General features: G+C 31.8%; 3 protein-coding genes across 4 annotated transcripts; 2 read left to right on the plus strand and 1 right to left on the minus strand.

Annotated features, from left to right (window-relative positions):
• The first annotated feature begins 684 nt into the window (after positions 1-684).
• On the plus strand, positions 685-8,091 carry LOC107031574. Of its 2 annotated transcripts, none has more exons than XM_015232992.2 (13): positions 685-1,051; positions 3,428-3,492; positions 3,579-3,651; positions 3,850-3,868; positions 4,465-4,584; positions 5,271-5,340; positions 5,649-5,692; positions 5,789-5,830; positions 6,028-6,087; positions 6,229-6,296; positions 6,895-6,952; positions 7,056-7,146; positions 7,898-8,091. In XM_015232992.2, exons 1-12 carry the CDS (start codon positions 756-758, stop codon positions 7,143-7,145), a joined length of 1,005 nt encoding a protein of 334 aa, XP_015088478.1. In that variant the 5' UTR covers positions 685-755; the 3' UTR covers position 7,146; positions 7,898-8,091. The 2 variants fall into 2 exon arrangements, with proteins under 2 accessions (XP_015088478.1, XP_015088477.1); XM_015232991.2 differs by lacking the exon at positions 7,898-8,091 and adding an exon at positions 7,219-7,650 and having other exon boundaries at positions 686-1,051.
• A 4,864-nt stretch (positions 8,092-12,955) lies between these two features.
• LOC107031706 (alpha carbonic anhydrase 1, chloroplastic) lies at positions 12,956-17,783 on the plus strand. The gene is made up of 7 exons (XM_015233161.2): positions 12,956-13,133; positions 13,241-13,337; positions 14,886-15,106; positions 15,209-15,315; positions 15,469-15,571; positions 16,374-16,553; positions 17,480-17,783. Exons 2-7 carry the CDS (start codon positions 13,256-13,258, stop codon positions 17,612-17,614), a joined length of 828 nt encoding a protein of 275 aa, XP_015088647.1. The 5' UTR covers positions 12,956-13,133; positions 13,241-13,255; the 3' UTR covers positions 17,615-17,783.
• A 2,761-nt stretch (positions 17,784-20,544) lies between these two features.
• Positions 20,545-21,809, minus strand: LOC107029639. Its single transcript, XM_015231072.2, has one exon. It carries the CDS (start codon positions 21,725-21,727, stop codon positions 20,861-20,863), a length of 867 nt encoding a protein of 288 aa, XP_015086558.1. The 5' UTR covers positions 21,728-21,809; the 3' UTR covers positions 20,545-20,860.
• Between the last annotated feature and the right edge of the window lie 439 nt (positions 21,810-22,248).

Genomic DNA, 22,248 nt, shown 5'->3' on the forward strand with positions numbered 1-22,248 from the left:
TTTATGAGTTATATATATATATATATATATATATATATATATATATATATATTCCTAAATTCATATATATGATTTTTTTTAATCAATTTCTAATCGATGTAAATTTGTCTCAGAAAATCAGTTACATGTTTAAACTTTAAGCTATCATGACGACTTATTCCATATTTTTACCACTCAAAAGGGAATTTAATATCACCCTCAAATTACTAACATTAGAATTTTACTATTTTATGATAATTGCTTAATGATATAAGATATTCTCTAATTAGAAATTGAAAAAATAGTAATGATATTTTGAGTACACTTTTTTAAGTGATGATAAACGTCAAAACTAAATTCATTTTTTTTAATAAAAAAGCTTATTAATTTTAACATTGACTAAATATATATTCATAAATTATTAAAGTAATATACTTTTAATTTCTTCTACTTGCGATAAATTATCAACTTCTATAATATTTAATTATTGAGGTGTAATGTCACTTTTATACTAATGTTATTCAATATGTATTGTTCAATTAATAAAGTTATTACTTTTTTACTAATTTCATATATTAACTATCATCATTTTTATAATTGAAGGTTCAATATGTTTTAGTTACAAAATTATATAGATTAGTAAATTAATTTATTATAGTTGAGGGACTAAAAATAAAATCCCTAAAAATAAATATAAACCACTTTACGGAATTAATTACCTGTTCCATTTTCCGCCACATCAAACAGAGACCACTCCAAAACTTCGCCGGGAAACCATGACCGGAGTTCTCAACGTTTCACCGGCGCCAATTTTCCGGCCAGTTTCTTCTCACAAACTCTCTAGAAACAACAGAGTTTTTTTTGTAAAGTCAATGGCGCAATCTTCAGACAGTTCCAATGGCTCCACTTCTGTGAGCACTCAAGCGGAACCTAATTCTTCATTTTCGCCGCCGCCGAACTTCAAACCGCCGAAACCTAAGCCATTTACACCGAGAGCTGATAAGATTTTGGACATATTGGGTGCTTCTCTTGCTTTGCTTTTTCGCCTTGGTACTGGTGCTCTTGTTTCTGGGTATGTTACTTCATTCAGTTTAATTTCATGTTTAATAACCTCAATTTAGATAAAATTTTATTATGTGTTTGTAAAGTAGTCTAATTATGATGAATTATCTGAATATGAATGGATACAGAAGATTCTACTAGCTGGCCCGAACTAATTTTTGATTGAGATTAGCTGCTCTAGTGATTGATTGATTTTGTTGGACTAATTATATATCATTGGATTCCTAATTGTGTTGTATTTGTGAATTGGAAAATTTGAAGTGTTTCTAGAAATGGAATGAGTTGTGCACTCAGGGTGAGGCCTAATGGTCAAGTAGGTTAGGAACTAGGACGTCTTAGGTTCTATCTCAGCAGAGGAAAAACCATTACGTAATACCTTCCCATATATCCAAGGATGTGGATAGATTTATCCGGTACTTTTGCTGGTGGAAGGTAACAATAATAGTAGGTACTCTGTGGAATTAGTTAGATGCACAAGCTGGCTAGACACCGCGGTTATTAGGGTTATTACTCTGGGTTTATTGAGAATTATAAGCAATGTTAACATATTCTTCTGGATGCTTTTAATTTAGTTCAAGTCAAAAGAACAAACATCAGGAGCCAAGTAGTTGCAAAGTACTAGTTTCGATTTGATACGAAGTTGTGGTTTTGCATTTAGTATAATAGTTATTTTAAGTTATGTGACTCGACTTACAAATCTAAGGACTCTATCTAGTGACCAATGGTTGACCTGTGTGTTAGGGCAAGGAGATTGTCAGCTTAGTCCTAGGGGGTCTCAATGGATGAGAACTTGCCCAAGAATAACTGGTAAACCAATACAGCCAAGCTTTAATATAATTGTTTAGTGATTCCAGTTTCTTGCAAAAACTTGTGTACTTTTGGGCAACTAAACTCCAACTGACTAGCTGCTACAAAAGAATGCCCTCTATAACCTTAGGGTGAGAATATGAGTCTCTCATTTCAGTTATTTGTACTTCAGCCAAGCATTAACTTCTTCTAATAACCCCATGATTTGACTTCCATTTATGAAGAAGAAGCATGTCCAGTATACAAAATCTGCTTACTAATACAAGAGGAGGACACAACTTAGTAAAGAAAGATAATAATCAGCTTTTGTGATGGACATTTTTAAATAAAGTTTTCTGAAATGACATTTTGTGAGTTCTTCTTTTCAGTTATACGTAACATCAGGCAGCCAGGAACTGAAATAAAATACTCCTTTTCTTTTAAGTTTTCTCCAAGAGTAACATGTTCATCCATGCGTAAAACCAATTTGCTGAAATGGAGCAGCCAGGTATCTGTATTGAGCACTGTAGATTTTGGTATGTTATAACTTGTTATGGTCCGCAATAAATAGATCGTTGGCATGAGAACAGTAAAGGATGAGATGCCCGTTTTATGCCCCCCCAAAAAACTCAAGAACATGAAACTGAAGAACAATTCTTGTAATCATTGTGTCCAAGATGGATTGTTTTATGAGAAAAGCAAATTGAGCAGGAGTATTTGGGTAACTTAGAAGTAATGTGACATGGGCAGATAAACAGTCTTCTACCTTGTTGTATTTTTTGTGCGGAACAATCAGTGATAGGTTAAGGATCCCAGGATCTCATTGATATGTGATCTTTCATAGTAATTGTGAAACATTTTATCTTAACAAACTTAATAAAACACATCAGTTAATCAAGACTTAGATATGGCCTGAGTAGAGGTATTTGTAGTTCATAGCATGAGTGTAGGATGCCTGGTGGAATTTTCAGCGACAAGATTATTATTTTTAGAGTTAATAAGAATTTGACATTTGGTCCCTTTATATGTTCACTGAGTTTGTTGTTATTAGTTGGTTCCTTTTCTGTACTTATTGAGTGCAATACATGGGATGTCATTTCAAAATTATTTGCAGAAGATGAAAACCAAAAGTAAGTAGAAAACCAGAGAAGGTTCAGTTTTTGTACACTAGTAATGATTCATTCATGGAGATGCAGCTGGTAGGGTATTTTTATAGCTTGATTGAGAAGTAAAATGCAATATGCTTTTATGTGGTAAAAGTAATTGCGATAAATGAAGAAGCACATGTACAGTGCAATGATGCTTTTCTAAAGTTCAACTTCTATTTAGTTGTACAAGACAACGCAAGGGATTACTTCAAGATGTACAAAAATCTAAGTTGGAGTGTCTAGTTGTCTTCAATACGTGACGTACATAGCTATTCATGATATGATTTGCATGGAATCTAGAATGCCACTTGTTGTAACATCTCAGTCTTAGGATTGATGAGTTGAATATCTACATCTTTCTTTTGGGTTTCCTAAAAGAGTTTTGTATAAATTCTTCTGAAATAAATATGTTGATAAAATATAGGATACTTATTGTTTATGTACTTCTGCAGGTATTCAGCGTCTTTTGTCCCCAAAAATGAGGTTCCATCCGACCAGTATGCACTTGAAATTGCTGGTAGTTATTATGCTCATCCACCTTTAGTTTGAACTTTAGAGTTAAGTCTTGGGTGATGCTTTTCTGACACGAGATGTTTATAATAGGCTTCAAGGTGAAGGAGAGTTCAAATATAGGTCCTCGACCTGAGAAGCCAATCGAGATATATGAGTTTGAAAGGTATTTTTGCTGGGGAAGCGTTTTAATATCCACTATTGCATTCCACTGCCGGAATCTGTTTATTATAAATTTATGCTTCTTATCCATTAAGTTTTTCCTATTTCCTATCCAAGTTTTCGACATATTGATATTGTAGACGTAATTCACCTGTTTCCTCTCTTACATTGCCTGGCGTGGAACATGTGGGGATTTCTTCAGCTGCCCATTTTGTAGGAAGGTAACTGCAGATGCATTTGTTCTTTCTTTGTCATTCTGATTGAGGTTCATAGTTATAATCTACTCTTCTTCTTCATTTTAAATTGGTAACATATGTATGTACAATAAAGCCAAGAACCCTACTGTGCGAAAAGGAATTTACAGAGAACCAATCAAATCTATCAAAGAGTCTGTCTCCTTTATTCTACTATCTTAACACCAAAAATAGAACACCATAATACAACTGATCTACTGCTGTTATGTGAATTAGAGCTGGAATTGACACCTTTATTTTCCAGTTCCGAAAAAAAAGAAGAAGAAGCTGGAATTGACAGAAGCAACTTTTGCTTATATAAACCCACTTACTGTTTCAATTGTTAAGATGGTTGATAGTGAAAGTTTACACTAATGTCTACAGAATTACTTCTAAAAAATGTGTAGAACTATTATATTTATGCTTTCAACTTTGGTTAGCCGAAAAAGAAAAAGGAATCTTGTGACACTTTTCTTCATCAGCCTGGACCATCTTTTCTTTGAACATGATAGAGATTGAACTACTCATTTGATCTTTTTCCTTTCCTTTTCTTCCAGATTGTTAAAGATGTCAATTTATTGCAGGTTAGGGAAATAGTGGCTATTTTAGATCTTGACGTTCTCTATTATCCTTGCCCAAGAAATGGTCCGAATTTCCGTCCTAAGGTTGGTCAGATGGGTGGAAAGCAGCAGTTCCCCTATATGGTTAGATACCTTCTCTCCTACTGCTCCCTGTAGATAAAATAAACCCTTCGCCAGCTATTATGACCACTAACCTTTGACATGCTTTAAAATAAAATAATATGGTGACTTGTAACCTGCATCATCATTTTTAAAAGTTCTCTTAAAACTCACTTAATTTTAGACATCAAAATGTTCTCCTCTTGTATTCTCTTGATGATGTGCGACTCTGAGTCAAGAGAAGGATTCTGTCAATAATTATGTTCAGGCAAAAACAAAACTCTGACGAAGACGATTTTCATTGAAGTGATCTGTTTGTTTACATTCTTCTTTTTCCTTCAGAAACCCTCGACCACTATGTTAATGAATGTAATTGAAGAGCACAAGGTGTAGTAAACCTGCCAACTATATAAGAAATTTTTTCTGATTGATACTTCGGAATAATATTCTAAAGTTATCTTGAAAACTATGTTCTACTAACACAACTATTTGATGGCTCAGATTGCTTAAAATAAGCTTAAGTAGTTTGGTCAGTCACTGATGTCTCGCGTTGCATTTTCTTTTTGCTCACTCTGAAATGCGAAAATGACTAGCTATGCTGTAACTCCACTGAATTTAGCTTCTTCAAACTAATCCAGTTGTTTATTCTATTCATTGATCTGGTCTATTACAACATTGTGGCATCTAATTTTTGTGTTACTGTACTGCAGGTTGATCCGAACACTGGAGTTTCCATGTATGAATCAGATGAGATTATCAAGTACTTGGTAGAAAAATATGGTATGCTGCAATGGCCAACTTCTATTGAAAAGCTATTTAAATTGTACTTCCTAATGTTACTATTTTAACTTGTTCATACACCTGAAATTTCAAGCTATATACTGGTGTCCATATAGTTTTTTTATTGTATGAAAAAAAAAAGGAAAGCAACATTTAGATTTTCGATTCGCATGAATCGCAGTTGATTCCGAATGACCCATTTAATAAATTCTTTGGTTTGATACACATTGAACTCCTACTACTTTTCTATCTTTTTGGTAGAACTCTTTCTTAGTGAGTGCATCAATTCTGTTGGTTTCCTTGCGCAGGTGATGGAAATGTCCCACTTATGTTGTCCCTTGGCCTTTTCACTGTAAGCTACAAACATTGGTCATCAATGAGTTAGATTTCTAAGATATAGAATTTAATAGATGTACAATTTACTGAATATTGGATATTGTCATCTCAGACACTTACAGCAGGCTTTGCCATGATTGGTCGAATGGGGAAGGTATAGGCTTTTCGCTCTCTGCTAATAAGTTTATGGGTTTTGGTGCTACAACTTTGTCTCCATAATCCTCAAGTTAAATGACTTCCGATGCGCATAATTTCATTCAAAGTTAAGATTTCTATATATAGATACTGTTGTCAGAAAACTATTAATATTGAGAACAGGACAAATAGATGGTCTTTTTGTGACTTTTCCAGGGGTCTTCTTATAAGCCATCTAAACTGCCTCCCAAGCCGCTTGAGTTATGGGCGTACGAGGTTAGACTGTTTTTTGCTTTCAGCTTTGGTTTAAATGAATCTAAATTGATAATTCTATCAGATTTCTAATTCAATCATTAATTTTTGCTGAATAGTATTATCTTATTACATGACTTACTTGCACTTGTGTCATTCTTTCAGCCTTCTCCATTTTGCAAAGTTGTACGTGAGGTACTTGTAGAACTAGAGCTACCCCACATACTTCACAGGTACATGTTACTACGAAATGAATGATGAACAACCCATTTTCTGTGCAATATAGGATGCTGTTGTCACTGTGAAAGCTTGAATAAATTAGAATGTTATCTGTGAGAATACCGTCAATGATTAAGTTTTTTATATCAATAAAAAAGAAAACCATCAACAATTAAATATGTTTTCTATGAAGTCTTCTACTAGTTCATTCATTTGATTTAAATAGGTTCCATGCAAAGGATTGTTGACATTAATTAGAAGGGTTGAACAGAGGATCCTCCTCTTACCCGAACAGAAGAGAATCTGAATGCATTAGTTCACTTGTCTTTTGAATTGTTGATTATCGTCAAAAGTATACTTTGCCACTGGTTTTAAGAATGACGTTCCTCTTAGCTGGTTTCGGAGAGAGGTATGAAGAAATTTAATAGATGATATTTATAGCTGGTGTGAAGCTTCACTAATTGCATTGTGTTTCCAAGAGGACTAGTTTGATCAACAAGATGCTTCCATAATTTTCATGACTTAAAATAAGAAAATAAGATAAAATTGACGTGGCCATTCCATTTCACTCCTTTTAATTTGCTCTGAACACACTAAAACCAAATGGTGCAGTTGTGCTCGTGGTAGCCCCAAACGCCAAGTATTATACGAGAGAGTTGGTCATTTCCAGGTTTAGCTTTGCTTTATGTTACTCTACCTTTTGGATATCTGTTAAGTGTTCCACACATTTCCACAAGAAATGTGGAAAGCTTAATAATGACTCTTGTCTCTAGGTCCCATACTTAGAAGATCCAAATACTGGAGTCCAGATGTTTGAAAGTGCAGATATTGTGGAATATATACAGGCAACTTATGCTCGTTAAGGTGTGAGGTCTTCTCCTTTTTTCTGGAGTTCAATTTCTTAGGTCAAATTTTTCTGAGCTGCTTTCTTTCTAGATAATTTCACAGGAGAATACCTGCTATGAGGCTCAAAGTTACTTCTCTTATGAATGAACTGAAGATAAATTTTTATATGGAGATAAGTATATAAAAGGAAAGATATTCTGGAGTACATTGATGTTCCATCTACATCCTCACCAAATCTGTGTTTTCAGTCTGTAAAAGTAAATGGCTTTAACACAGTCCAAAAGATTGACCTATGTTACTAAAAGCCAACAGGAAACTTCATCCATTGCCCACTATTCACATTATTATTAATTCAATATGTTATTATTTCATGTCGTGTTGTTTGTATTAGCAGTCAACTTCAGTTAAATATTTTATGTTAGACCATAGCTTGGCTATATAGGTGATTAACATTGTAAATATGTACTCTCCGGGGAAAAAATTATGGTTCACAATAGAGGGATTTGCTATGAATGACTTGTATATCTAGTCCAACAAACTGTGAGCAGCCTTTGGTGTTTATATTTTTCATTCTGGTAGAAAAGATGCTCCATCTCTTCACTTATGCAACTCGTTGACTTATAATATCAATTACGAGTGGTGCTAATGAGATGTTAAGGTTAATTCTCCCATTATTGGCTGATTCAACTTCTTAAATTGTTAAAGATTATTCTGGAGTAACATGCCTTATAAACCACTTTATCACCCTTCCATTTGCATGGTATAGCAGGTATGGCCATCAGGTCTGTCATCTTCAAGTTTATCTCCTTCATGTTCTTAGATCGTCTCTTGATTACAATCAGCTGGGATATGTCCGAGAATTGTAATTATTCTACCGAACTGATGCAACATGTTTTTTTGTGTTCTGTAATTCTCTTGAGCGTTTATGTGCTCCATGAAGGAAAATGAAGAGATTCTTCCTAACTATAAGACTAGTAAAATATCAAGAACTGGCAAATAACTTCTATTCCACTGTGTCTTTTCTCTGATTGATACAGATTCCTTGTGAAAATCACTGTCTATCTCACTTACCAAAGCACTGCTTTTCTGTAGCGCACCATAGTGTTATTTTTTGTGAAGAATTTACATTTAGTGTGTTTGAAACATAGGATGATGAGCTGGTGAACAAGGAATAGTAGAGGATGAGTAAAGTTGGAAAACATTATAATATTTTGGCTACATTCCTAGATATTCCCTTAAACTTGGCACGATTTGTAAGTTAGACACTTTAACTTAGCAAGTGACCAGACAGACACCTCTACTTGACCGAAGTGTGTCTAAATGAACACCTCACCGTACCACTACTTATTCATCTCCTGGTGACTAGTGCCTACCTATAATTGAAGTACAATGAAGAGATACTCAAGTATACGAGACTAAAAATTTCATCAAGAACAAGCAAAGAACTTCTTGCAGTCTGTTGTGTCTCTGATTGATACAGACTCCTGATAGGATGTCGCAAAACTTCTTTAGTGCAATATTGCATTATTTTTTTTGTTAGGAATACCTTTAATGTGTATGAAACATAGGATAATAAACTGGTGAACAAGGAATACTATAGGATGATAAAGTTGGAAAAGATTATGCTATTTTTCACTATCCTTTTAGTTTTGAGTTTTCATTACAAGACAGTTTGGCCTTGGAATAATCAAGGACTGCACCTTGCTTTGAGATGGGGGCTAAAATAGTACTCCTACTGTCCCAATTTGTATTTCATACTTCTCTTTTTTAGTTTGTCCCAAAAAGAATGTCATACTTCCTTAACTAGAGACAATTTAACTTTAAACTTCTCATTATACTCTTAAAGTGATTAGTAATAGTCACACAGATGTTTATGGCTTGTTTTGGACCACAAGTTTCTAAAGTCCCTTCTTTCTTTCTTTTAACGGCGTAAGCAGTCATACCTAAATTAGGACCCATGGAGCATTCCTAATGTCTTTTTGAAGCTCAAAAGAAAAGAAATCAATAGTAGCCATTCATTGTGGAAGTTGGGTATGAGCATGTTCTGTGGTCCAGTGACAAGCATCCTCCACTTTCACAATTCATAGACTCTGCTACTTTGATACATAGTGATCTTTTGGTAAGATATGGTTCTTGCACTTTGAGTAGCTATAAGATTAAGAATATGACTTTTAGTGCTTGCATTATATGCTTATTTTGAATCCTTCTGGCCCTACATTTTGCTTTCTGACTGATCAGGCTGATTATGATTTCATTTTTGTCAATAATTTGTTCTTTTCTTGTTTGTTCTAGGATTCTCTTAGTCACTTTGAGTTCCTTGCATTATTCTCTGGATCTATTAGGCATATTTTCTTTATCAATATAGTAGAATTTTACACTCGTGCACGGTTAGAAAGTGAATGTTTCAACAGAATATTACTGCATGTGTTTGACTTAAATATGCTTTTGTCTAATCTAGTCTGTTCAACTTTTTTTCTTTATATAAGTTGGTCTCTTAACCCTTTGGGGTGGCCCAGTGGTTTGGGTTTGAGACTTCCATGTTGGAGGTCTCAAATTTAAAACCCCTCGCCAGCAAAAGCAAGGGGTTTGCCTTCTGGGTCGAGCTCGTCGAACCGGGTTTGCTTAGTACGGGTTACCTCTCCTATGTGATCTGCGAGCTATTGCATAGGACCAGGGGTTTTACCATGTGCGCACCCAAACGGTAGCGTCCGCCAGGGGCAGAGCTACCCTTAATGAAGGGGGTTCATCCGGACCACCTTCGGCGGAAAACTATATTATTTGTACATGGTTAAATAAGTTTATATGTATATATAATGGATGTTGAACCCCCTTCGGCTACCTATTTCTAAGAGTTTTGAACCCCCTGGCTCCGCCTCTGACGGTCACGGGTTCGCCTTGCCATAAAATTTGGTCTTTTATGTATTGAACCACATACTTTCTTGAAACTATTGAACCACATATTTTCTATAGGAAACTCGAGATTCTATATCTATGGTGGCTCTGACCGTGCTAGCTAGCTAGGTAAACCTACCAGTCGAATCAAGTTATGATCCATATTCATCTTAGGATTATTTGCCCCCTAGTTGAAAAATAAATAAGGTCTGACAGACCCAAAAGTTATTTTTTTTTAATTTTAAAACTTTGGTTCCTCGTGACTAATTGTGTACATACATAATAAACTTGTAGTCACTAGTTGGTGCATTGTTTGTAATTGTCACAAGAAACAAGATTCAAGCTGGAAAATCTTGGCCTCTTCTCATCCAATTGCCAAATATGGTTGAGACTTTCTTAAAGTTTAATAAAGTTATGTAAGTGGCATTGCTGGAAATTAAAATTTAGATCTAGCACCAGGGAGGTTGTATATGCTTCTAAAAGAAATAAATTTGCATACACTCTCTTTGTCCTGTTTTATTTGACATCATTGACTATATAAACAAACAAAAAAAAAACAATAACGTCAACGTTCTTGGTGAAATCCAGCAAAATAGAGTATAAAGAGGATAGAGTATACGTAAACCTTACCCTTACCTCGTGGAGGTAATCCTCGGCTTAGACTAAAAATGTTAAATGAAATTTGTGTTGTATTACTAGTTGTTTTAAAGTAAACGTTAAAACTTCAGTTGCAAAATTAATTTTGGTACTGAAAATATCAATCAAAGTTATCTTGGATAGTTAAACTAATCTAATTTCTTAAAATTTTGGTAATTATGTGTAAACAATATTACTAGTGAAATCAGTTTAAGACACTTTGAAACAAAATAGATTTCGTTTGTGTATTATTCTGTGGGAACAAAAATACAATGTTTTCTTTTGTGCATCTCAATTCAAATGAGGTAGTGTCTAGTGTCATTGAAAATAAGTTGATAATATCCTTTTCAGTGACATGGTAAGTATATTTCTTTATCCTTAGTTAGAAATCTCGAAGTTAAATCCTGTGTGAATAGGATCAGAATACCTGATTTTTCTACGAAAATTTGATCGACGAAAAATAGATGATAAAGAAGTTAGTGTGTCTATGACTTGTCAAATCCAATCCCTTTAGGTCTTCTCTATACCACAACTTTTATATGTTGAATGTTATACCTTTTTGAGATATTAGTGACCTCTAAATTAACAGTGGCTTCTCCAACAAAGATATAATTTGTGGTTGTCACCATCCACTTAAGTGGAAAAAAATAATATTTTTTTTTGGAAAAAACTCACTAACCCCTAATTAGTTTCTAGTTTCTTCTTTCTTTTCCTATGGCCAATTTACATTTTGGCCTTTCAGTTCTAAAATAATCTTCAAGAATCAACTCATAAATATACATGTAATCATACTTTTTTTCGAGGGTCATTTGATTGAGTACAAGTTATTACGAGATTATTGTAGATGAGGTATTTATTCTTTTTCTTCATATTGAAGATCCTATTGTACCTTCTGATCAAGTAAATCTAGCTTACAAAAAATAATTATATTGATGTATCGTATTCTCTCAACAGAATCATCACAAGAAAATACAATTAACATGACAATCAACTGAAAACACTAGGAGCAGTTGCTTTTTCTGATAGGGACTTGCTCCTCCTAATTTATACTGAGTGTTGCTCGCTGTCTTTTCTTTACTTGTTTTATTCGCTAGGTTGATACAATTTCTTTTCTAAAAATCTTCAAATAATAAACCGAAATTAAATAATGACAAGATTATCTAGTGAATAACAATATTAAGAAAATTTTGTTACTACTAATTTATCTATACGTTCCATAAAAATGGAATCGATATCCTAAAATACAATAGAATAAATTACATGTTACAACTTGTTAAAACATACTAATATGGAGTATATATACGATAACCTAAAATAAAATAAAATAAATTACATGTTTACAACTTGTTAAAACATACTAATAGGGAGTATATATACGTCAAATTCAATATTAATTATTACCATTTGGGGTACCATATGCATTTTTTAGAAAAGTTTGTCTCAATGACAATAGTAAAATATTTCATTTGTCCAAAAATATGTCATTACTAAATTTACTGGCTCGATGTCACGGGTCACGTAATTAACACATTTTCAGAAAAAACAATATTAGTACTGTAAAAAAAAATTAACTATATTTATATTTCTTCTAACAATATATCATATTAATAGTAATAAAAAATGCACCTCTCAAAAATTTCCTAATATTCCTTGAAAATTGTGATGTCTACATTGGTTTGATGACCCTCATATTAAGGTTATTGAACATCAATTAATTTAAATTTGTAATTTTTTTTATTAAAAATAATTATAGTTTTAGAATTTACATTTAGAGATTTTGATTAAGAATGAAGAAATCACTCTTGCTAAAATTCTTAAATGAGATTCTACTCTTAGTAAATGACTTTCATCCATAATATTACAACCAAAAAAAATAATAATAAAGAGTTAAGATCTTGCTTAGTTTTTAAGCATCTCATATGAACCATATTATAAAAATAAAAGGTTCAAAACTATATAGTACAACAAAGTTAAATAAATTGTTTCTTTCAGAAGAAGGAAAAAAAATTGTTTGTAAAACAAAACTTTTCTATTAAAAGCGATTTCATTTTTAAGTTCAGATCTAGAATCTCTGATTAAAAATTAAAAGGCCTATCTTTTTTGACGGTCACAATTAGTAACTAAGACGATAAGAATTCATGTCATGTAAAATTAAAGTAAAAAAATAAAGTCATTAATCGAAATTTTCACGCGTGACATAAAATTAAGAATACATAATTATATGAGTTTAATTTATATACATCGTCAATATTTTTTTTTTAAAAAAAATAAAATATTTTTACTTGTTAAATTAGAAAAGAACTATATCCTCAAACAAAAAAAAGCAAAAGCAAATAATGGACAACTGCTGATATTATATAGTAAAAAGGTTTGTCCAAAAAGCTTATAAATAAAGGACAAAAATTGAGTTAATGTTCCAACAAAAAATATAAAAAAAAATCTCATACATTGAGTTGTTTTTGCTTCAGATATCCTCTGTAAGTCATTAATAATACAAATTGTTTTTCAAATTTTTTTTGTTTCATTTAAATACTTGATTTTTGGTTTTTGCAAGAAAATTGATATATTGGATTTTATTTTTTAGTTTTTTGGAATAGCAATGGCTGATGTTGGTGGAATTTCAGTTTGGGTGATCAATATATGTGTAGTTCTTCTGCTCAATCTATTTTCTACTGCATCTGGTAAGTCCACATATCTTTCTTTCGCATTACGGTTTTATCTGAACTGAATATTTTTTTACGTTGTGAAGCTAGTATATCCAACAAAATATTAAGTATCGAAATATTCTACGGATATGAGTTATAGTGGAATGGTTGAGAACTGTAATCTTTCTATCTTTCCTGAAAGGTCTCGGGCTCAAGTTTTTGAATACGTGAATTCAGATTATTTTTTTAATGGGCCCTACAATGTGTGAATTCAGATTAGTCGAACTCTAATAAAGATATTGAATATCGAATGACAAAACAATGTGTTTTACCTTATTTTGAATATGGAAATCAATTTAGTGGCTTTGGGACCATGTATAGCAAATGTGATAGATGAAATTCCTTCACCCTCTGGACCGATGTACGGTTTAGTTTACGGATTCAACAAAGCGCATAAACTTTGGTTAAACTTTGTATTTGTCTTGAAAAAATCTAACACGTTTTAGAACTCTATAGCTTAGTATGGTTAAAATATTAAACCCTGAATTTTCAATTGCCCATTCTTAAATAGATGTCTCGAATGAATTTGAATAATGTAAATTGAAAACCTATGATAAGAAGTACCTCCTCCCTTCATTGTTCCTACGTAATACAAATCAAAATTAATCGAGCCAATAGATTTTAAATATTAAGTAATTAATAACTTTTTTTAAAAAAGTATACGCAATAAAACCATCCTAGTTTGAAGCTTTGCTTTAATTGTTGAAAAATCTTTGACGTATTTGTGATGAGAATATGCTTTTAAAAGAACAAAACATCATGGTCATGATTTTTAATTAGTTGTCTAAAGTTCTTACTGTTTGTGTAGCTTTTTTGATTTTTTTATATTATATACTATGATTTAAAAAAGTGTACATAAAATCTTTGGAAATTGTTTCTTTTATTTAATTTAACTTATATGTATTATTATGTCTATCTTTAATTTACTTGTTATAACCGATAATTTATATTATTTTTAAAAAATTGTAGCTATAGATATCATTTGACTAAATAGATGTCTGAAAAAGTCCACTAGTGAAATTTTTTGTATTATATCTATCTAAATATACAAATAGTTCTACCATAAATATCGATTTACTCTATAGTTTGAAAAAATTAAGTACATATTATCGCACTAATAATGACTTTGCATCATATATCAAGTTGGATACATGTATTAAAGATACTAGGTATATACTGAAATACAGATATATAGGGAAAAAAGCGAGCGACAGAGTCATTGTATCCTAGATATATATATCTTTGATACTAGATATATTCTAAAATGAAGATCCACAGAGAGCAAGAAGCGAGCGAGAGGGGTTAGAGAGGAGAGAGCGGGAGAGTTATTGTATCCCAGATACGTAAAAATCACGTTTGGATGCAAGGAACAAATTACACTTAATTTGAAATACATGTATGTGGCGAAGTAAATTTGGTATAGAAAATAATTTTGAAAACTAAATTGAAGGCGCGATATTATTAAGCCCTAAACTAGTGTGATTTGTATTATTTTCTCTAACTTAAAAACTCTTTTTGGGTTAGGTGATGCTTTGGGAGTCAAATTTGGTTACACAGGCCCAGTAGGCCCAAATGGTTGGGGCAGGTTAAGCCCAACATATTCAGCCTGCTCAAATGGCAAATCACAGTCCCCAATTAACATAATTAGCCATAATTGTGTTGTTAACAAGAATTTAAAGCCCTTAATTATGCAATATAATCATTCTGAAGTTGCTACTTTGGTTGATAATGGCTTTAATGTTGGGGTTAGTTTTCTTAATCTTTTTTATCCTCCAAATTACTTACATATTTTTTCCATTATTATTAAATTTTCATGAGATTAATTTAATAATTACCAATATTTGCAGATAAAATATGGTGATAATGCAGGAAGTTTAATTGTGGATGGTAAAACTTACAATTTTAAGCAAATGCATTGGCATTCCCCTTCTGAACATACAATTGATGGCAAACAGTATGATTATTCTTTAATTTTCTTTCATTTTGTATATTTATTTAATAAAATAAATATATTTTACTTTATCAATTATAATAAATTTAATGTGTTTTACTAATGAAAAAAAATTGTATTATTTTTTAATAAATATTTTGTTATTTTATTTTTCAGATATGCAGCAGAGCTTCATCTAGTTCATTTTGCTCAAGACAATACTATAGCAGTTCTATCAATCCTCTTCCATTTGGGCCATCCTGATCCTCTAATGACCAAGGTATTATCACTTTATTTTTAAAGCTCAAACTCGATACTTCTAATATGGATAGAAATAAGTTTGCCCGGCCCAATCACAACTTTGGTGGTACTTGAAATTTTATTAATTATTAGTCATTGATTCTCCTTAGAGGTCACAATTGCCGCAAGCAAAGATATTAATAACGAGGAAGACTTTTTTGTTATGCTACTAATATTAGCTCTGTGTTCAAATTCTCTTTCTTGGTTTAAAGCCCAATCGTTTAATCGAAATAGGATCAATTGGCCTGAACCCTACTTCTTTTTCACTGCTTGGATTATCCTGAAGCTGCTAACCTATCCCCTTCAATTGAACAAAATTTTTTTTTTCACCGTGCTCTACTTCATAAGGGGGATGAGAAGGGTGGCCAGTCCTCTCTCATATGTGTGTGTGAATATATAAAATAATAGACTTCGAACTTAATAAGTAAATTAAATGTGTTCTGTATATAAAATCATGATTTGAATCTATAAATTTTAAATTTTAGATTCATCTATCATTGTCATAGATTGATTGAGGCGTAAGAGGGTTCATATAATCTCCATCCCAAAAATTATACGAAATCTCCTCGACACAATGAAGAGTTCTTATATGTTTACTTTTTTATATTTTTGGTGTACAAGTCGACAATTGTATCAAATGTTAATACAAGAACTTCATATTTTAAATTTTTTAAAACTAAAATCCTGACTCTGATACGATAATCTAATAACAATGTTGGACATATCTATGATGTTAATATCAATCTCTAATTATTATTTTATTGGTTTTTAATGTTGATCAGCTTCAAAACAAACTGAATGAGCTAGCAAGGGATGTGTCAACACATAAAGAAACACAAGTGCAGCTTGGAGTAATTGATACACATGAAATAAGGAAACATTCTCACAAATATTACTCATACACTGGTTCTTTAACAACTCCACCATGCACTGAAATTGTCTCTTGGTACATTCTTGGCAAGGTATGCAAATCTTTCTCCTTTATTTTCTTTCTTGTGTTTAAGATTAATGTGTTCGGTTTATATGAACGTTACACGCACGTATCTTGATTAATTCTACGTATACCTAATGTCTCTAATCAGCACGTGCACCAGGTAACTCTACTATTTTGCCTAGCTAGGAAATTTAAACATGAGACTTCATAGTTCTCAACTCACTTTAATAATCACTAAACAACACGTCAACACCATTAAGGATGGCAATGGGGCGGAGCGGATGCGGGATGGGTCGGGTTTAAGGCTGTGCAGGACGGGTTGAAATGGGTTTTTTAAAATTAAGGCGGGGGCGGGCGGATTGCGGTATATGTGATTTCATGTGGGTTTAAACTTAATTTCAATCTTTGACATGTTACAAGAGTGATATAACATTATTTATTAAGATAATTTCTTTAAAGCTACTAAATATTAACGATATTAAATGAAAATGATTCAATAAAAATAATTCAATCTTTTCACATGCTTCCAAATTGACCTCTAAAAAATAAAAATCTAAGTCATTATCCTAATACAGCTTAATGAAAAAATAATTTATTTATTTTTTTTGTATAAAACTTAACTAGAAAAAAGAAAATACTAAAAAAATTATGCGGAGCGGGTCTATGTGGGAAGGGGTGGGATAGGTTGAAATTGAAAAAAAAATATTATGCGAGACGAGGCGAATAAAAATTTTGTGAATTAAGTTCAACCTGCCTCATCCCACACCGCTTCCTCGCCCCACACTGCTTCATTTCCATCCCTAAACACCATTAGGTGCTAATGTCATAACTAGTACTCCCTCCGTTTTAATTTACACATGTCGTTGTCTGATTGGGCACGAAAGTATTATGAGATTTCATAGATAATTGAAATGATAAATAATTATTTTCTTTAAAAAATTGTGAATATTATAGGTGAGATCAATATCAAGAGAACAAGTAGAAGAATTGAGAGCTCCATTGGATCCAACATGCAAGAGAAATGCAAGACCAACTCAACCCTTAAATGGAAGACAAATCCAAATGTATGAAGCCCACCCCACCCCTTAATTATCAAATGGAAGACAAATAAATATGTTATATGTGTACAAAAATTCCCCTAATAAAAGACTCCTGAAAGAAAGAAAGAAAATATTATTCCGATGACGTGGGTAACACATATTAAATCTTGAAAATTTATCTTCGATCTTATAAATTAGAACAGATGAATATTATCACATCTCGTTAAGAATAACGTATTTATTTGGGAAAATACATAAGTATCTCTTAATTTATGTCCGAAATTTCAGAGACATTCTTATATTATACTAAGGTGCTATTACCTCCCTTGAACTTATTCTATAAATAATTTTCTAACTCTTTACGATCTACGTGGCACTAGCTTGAAAAAAAAATACCAACACGCGCTGGGCCTATAAGATAGTGCCACGTAGGTCGAAAAAGGGTAGAAAATTATTTATAAAATAAGTTGAAAAGGGTAACAGAACCTTAATATAGTATAAGTGTGTCTCCAAGATTTCGAACAAACTTGGGTATTTTCCCTATTTATTTTGTTACTAATATTCTTTCCATAAGTCCCAAAATTTGACTAGTTGATTCTCCATCTTAAACATAAAGCAATTAATTTGTTTTCAACTATCTGAAGCTTTTCACTTTTCACACTAATTAATCAACCCATTTAAATGTCAAAAGCATGTAGGAATAAATTATTGTCTTCTACTTACTTTTTTTTTTTTAAGGAAATGAGATTTTTTAATCACTTATAATAATAAAAATAGATGAAATAACTTTTAAAATTTTTCTTTTATATATTAAAATTATTTTATTTTATTTTATAAAAGACTAGAAAAAATCATTTCGTTTTATTTTCTAAGAATAAATAGAGCGTTGTGGAAGCAAACTTCATGTGCAAAGTCCACAATTCTGCCTCGACAGTCTGTATGATTCCTCCCAATTTGCTGTAAACACATTGTTTTAGACTTTTAATTTTTTCGAATTAAATTTTTTAATAATTTGATATTCAGAATTTAATATGTATTCGGGAGTAAAATTTTAAAATTATAATATTTGAGTTTGAATTTGGTATGAGATATTAGTATCATTTGATATTCAGTAATTTTGGAATATCAAATTATTTTCTTAATGAAGATCATATATCAACAGGTTCATTACGCATTAGTATAGGTCCAAAGAGAAAGTTTCAGAGACTAAACACTAAACACAAACAACTCAAAGATATATGTTTTTTAGCTGTATCAAATTGTTTTTCTTGATTTCTTCTTATTTGTTAATTTTTTATTATATTGTACCCCCACGTAGAAAAATAGAAATAGTTAACGCAATTGTATGAACTTTGTAATAAAGTAGGTTATAACTTCAATATGGTATTATAAACTTCCACGTCGAAGCGAAATTAATTTACCAATTATCAAATTATCAAATCAAAATTTTAAAATTTTTAATATTTGATATCTACTTTAACTATCAATTGTTAAATATCGAACCCAAGATTCAGAAATTCCAAATAAAATACCGAACTTCCACCCTGTTAGAAGACCATGATTACAACAATAACATAATTAATATAACTCCACAACTACAATCTGAAAAAAATAAAATATTATACACATGCATCTCCCATCGTCTACTTTGTAGAAACATAAAAATTATTTTCAATAAATCTTTCATAACAACAATAAATTTATAATAACAAAATAAGGTGATAATCAAATCCACAAATAAACAAACACAAGTGGTAAAGCAAAAAAAAAAAAACGAAAAATTAACAAGAAACTAAATAAAACATCATGATTATATTAAGTAAAAGTGTAATATTTTCCACCAAAGAAATCCAATATTAGTAGTGGAGTCCTTGTTGTATCAACCATAATATCTTATCTTTGTTTGTATTCACATTTAATAAATAAAATCCCCTCTAGTAAGACATATTTTACTCTTTAATGAACTTTTTAATACAAACAAAATCTAACTCTAACACGCAAATCTACTAATTTCACTATATATTATATTTTCCGTCTCAATTTATGTGTCTTATTTTTTTTTATTCAGTCAAAAAAAAATATATCTCTACATTTAATAATAATTTAACTATAAAATATCTATTTTATTCTGAAATAATTTATAACCACACAAATTTTTATCATTTATTTTGGACCACAAATTTTAATCTTTCTTTCTTAAACTCTGTGCTGCCAAGTCAAGTAAATCTATTAATTCAATTTATATCACATTTTATCACAGATATCAGATAATATGTCCATCAAACTAAAGCTAACACAAATAAGGGAAAAAAACATCTCATATTTTATCGTGACTAAAATATAGGGAAAATTGTATATAATAGCAAAATAATAACCTAAAATAAATGGAGTAGCTAGGGTTTGATTTAATTGTACTTCATAGCAAACGTTTGCAAAAAATTGTCAGGCGTCTCTCTCCCAAATATCTCGCTCGCCACTCTCCTCCAATCTCTCGTTCGCTTCCTCACTTTTTATACAAACACAAGTGTATAAAAATTGTCAGAGAAAATTGTATAAATACATATATCTCTCCCCTCTTCCAGATCTCGCTCGCTACCCTCGCCTTTCTCATTTATACAAACAGAAGCGAAATGTATAAATTGTGTTTCTGTTTGTATAAAGCGTGATAAAATTATATATACACATCCAAGTAAATATATTTTCGTCCTATACACTTATAATTATACAATAAAAATATTCCCCTGCCCATTTTCTTTTGCCTTTCTCTCTTTTTCGTTTTATACAATTTTCAAATTGTATCTAGTTTCTCTCTTTCTCGTTTTATACAATTCGATTCAATTGTATATTCCTTGTCAAATCTCTTTTTTTTTGCTCTCTTTCTCATTTTATACAAATTCAAATTGTATATAATCGTTCTATACACAAAAAGAATACTAGACTCTAGATAATAAAAGACAAAACAACATTGTTTCCAAATCATTATCATTATAATATTCTAAACTACTAATAGAAAATAGTAAAAATTTACAAACCTTCACTCAAAACCAAAATATATTTACAATATATATATATATAAAACCTATTCATCATCATTCTATTATTGAAAAGGTCAAAAAAAAAAACATTTTTATAAAAGAAGAATAAACTCCAAAAAAAAAGTACGTATCATTTTTTTACCTCGAAATTTTAACCGAATATGTGAACAAAGGCCGTTAAATTTTCCTGCCAAAATTCCAACTACCATCAAGACTTTTTGCGCTTTGCTTTTTGTTTTTCCACTTTCATTGGGACCCACTTAAACAACTGCGTTGATTTCATCGCCTCCCCATGAGTCCGATCGCCGGCCGGAGGAGAACCGTTTCATTCCTCCTAAACCAACCGGTTCAACGCTAACCGGAGCTCCTCCGCGAGTTTTCCCTACGCTCACACTTTTGCTCTTTCTCAGCGGATTTATCGGCTCCGTCGACGACTTTGAACCTAGCGTTTTATCAGTACTGGACCTAGCCGGTTTTTTGTTGCTCCGATTAGATCGGAATATTGATAGTAATCGTGAACAGAATCCGGATTTGCGTTTCTCTCCATTGTTGCTTCGTGATCTCTCGGGTGAATTTTTTTCACATTTTTTTGATTTCTCCGATGATCGTCGGCTTCGTGATCTACGTTTCGATCTTACTCTTCCCATACAAGATACCTTCGGTGACGACGGTTCCGTAACCGAAGCCGATTTCAACGTAGATTCAGACCTTTTCGCCGGGAAAAGCCTAATGTTCGCCGGTTTACAAGTTCGCCGTTTCGAATCGATGAAACTAGTCTTCTGAGTCTTCGGAAATCCGATAATCGAAGCCTTACTTTTTAAAGTCGACGAAAATCTCTGCGAACTCGAATTCGAACCTGGATTTGGACCGATACCTTTCGTAGACTGTTTCCGGTCCAAAAAGGCATTCCGATCAAACCAATCGAACTCAGCATCTTTTGAAAGCCAGAACGATTCCGGTGGAAAATCAGGCGGATGCTCCGATTGCTTCTCCTCGTCATCCAAATCGTCTTTCACACGTTTTTCGCCGTCGCCGTCACTGTCAGCCAAAGTCTCACATGCAACTTTCCGGTCACTCCCGCCGCCGGCACATGCCGAAACTAGAGTTTCCAAATCAACTTGAGGCATTCTAGAGAGAGAAAGAAGAAGAAAACTTAGAGAGAGAGAAAATATAAATGTGAAAGGTAGAAATCCTTAGGCAACTTGAGTATACGAAAGTACATATTTATAAATAAATTTTAAAAAATTGAATTTGATTTATTTTTATATCTTATAAGTTATAATATATTCCATCATCCCAAAATAATTATGATTTTTCCTCTAAATATACTACAAATATTATAATTATGATTATTCCCATATAAAGAAAATATATATAAAAGGAGCAAATTTCAACCTAATAGAATTGAGTTATAATTATTATTGTTATCGCGATTTTTCTAATCTTGATGACAAAAACAATTAAAATACTGATCAAACTTTACATTATTAAAATTTTGGAAAACAACGAAAATATTATTCATTCAAATATACGTAGATTTTATATATTTTTATTCTTATGAATTTGAGGAATTCTATTTAATAGATTCTCGACTCAAAGAAAACGTGAAATGATGAATAATATATATATATATATATATATATATATA

The sequence above is a fragment of the Solanum pennellii genome, chromosome 9 (genome assembly GCF_001406875.1).
Source record: "Solanum pennellii chromosome 9, SPENNV200".
NCBI classification, from domain to species: domain Eukaryota; kingdom Viridiplantae; phylum Streptophyta; class Magnoliopsida; order Solanales; family Solanaceae; genus Solanum; species Solanum pennellii.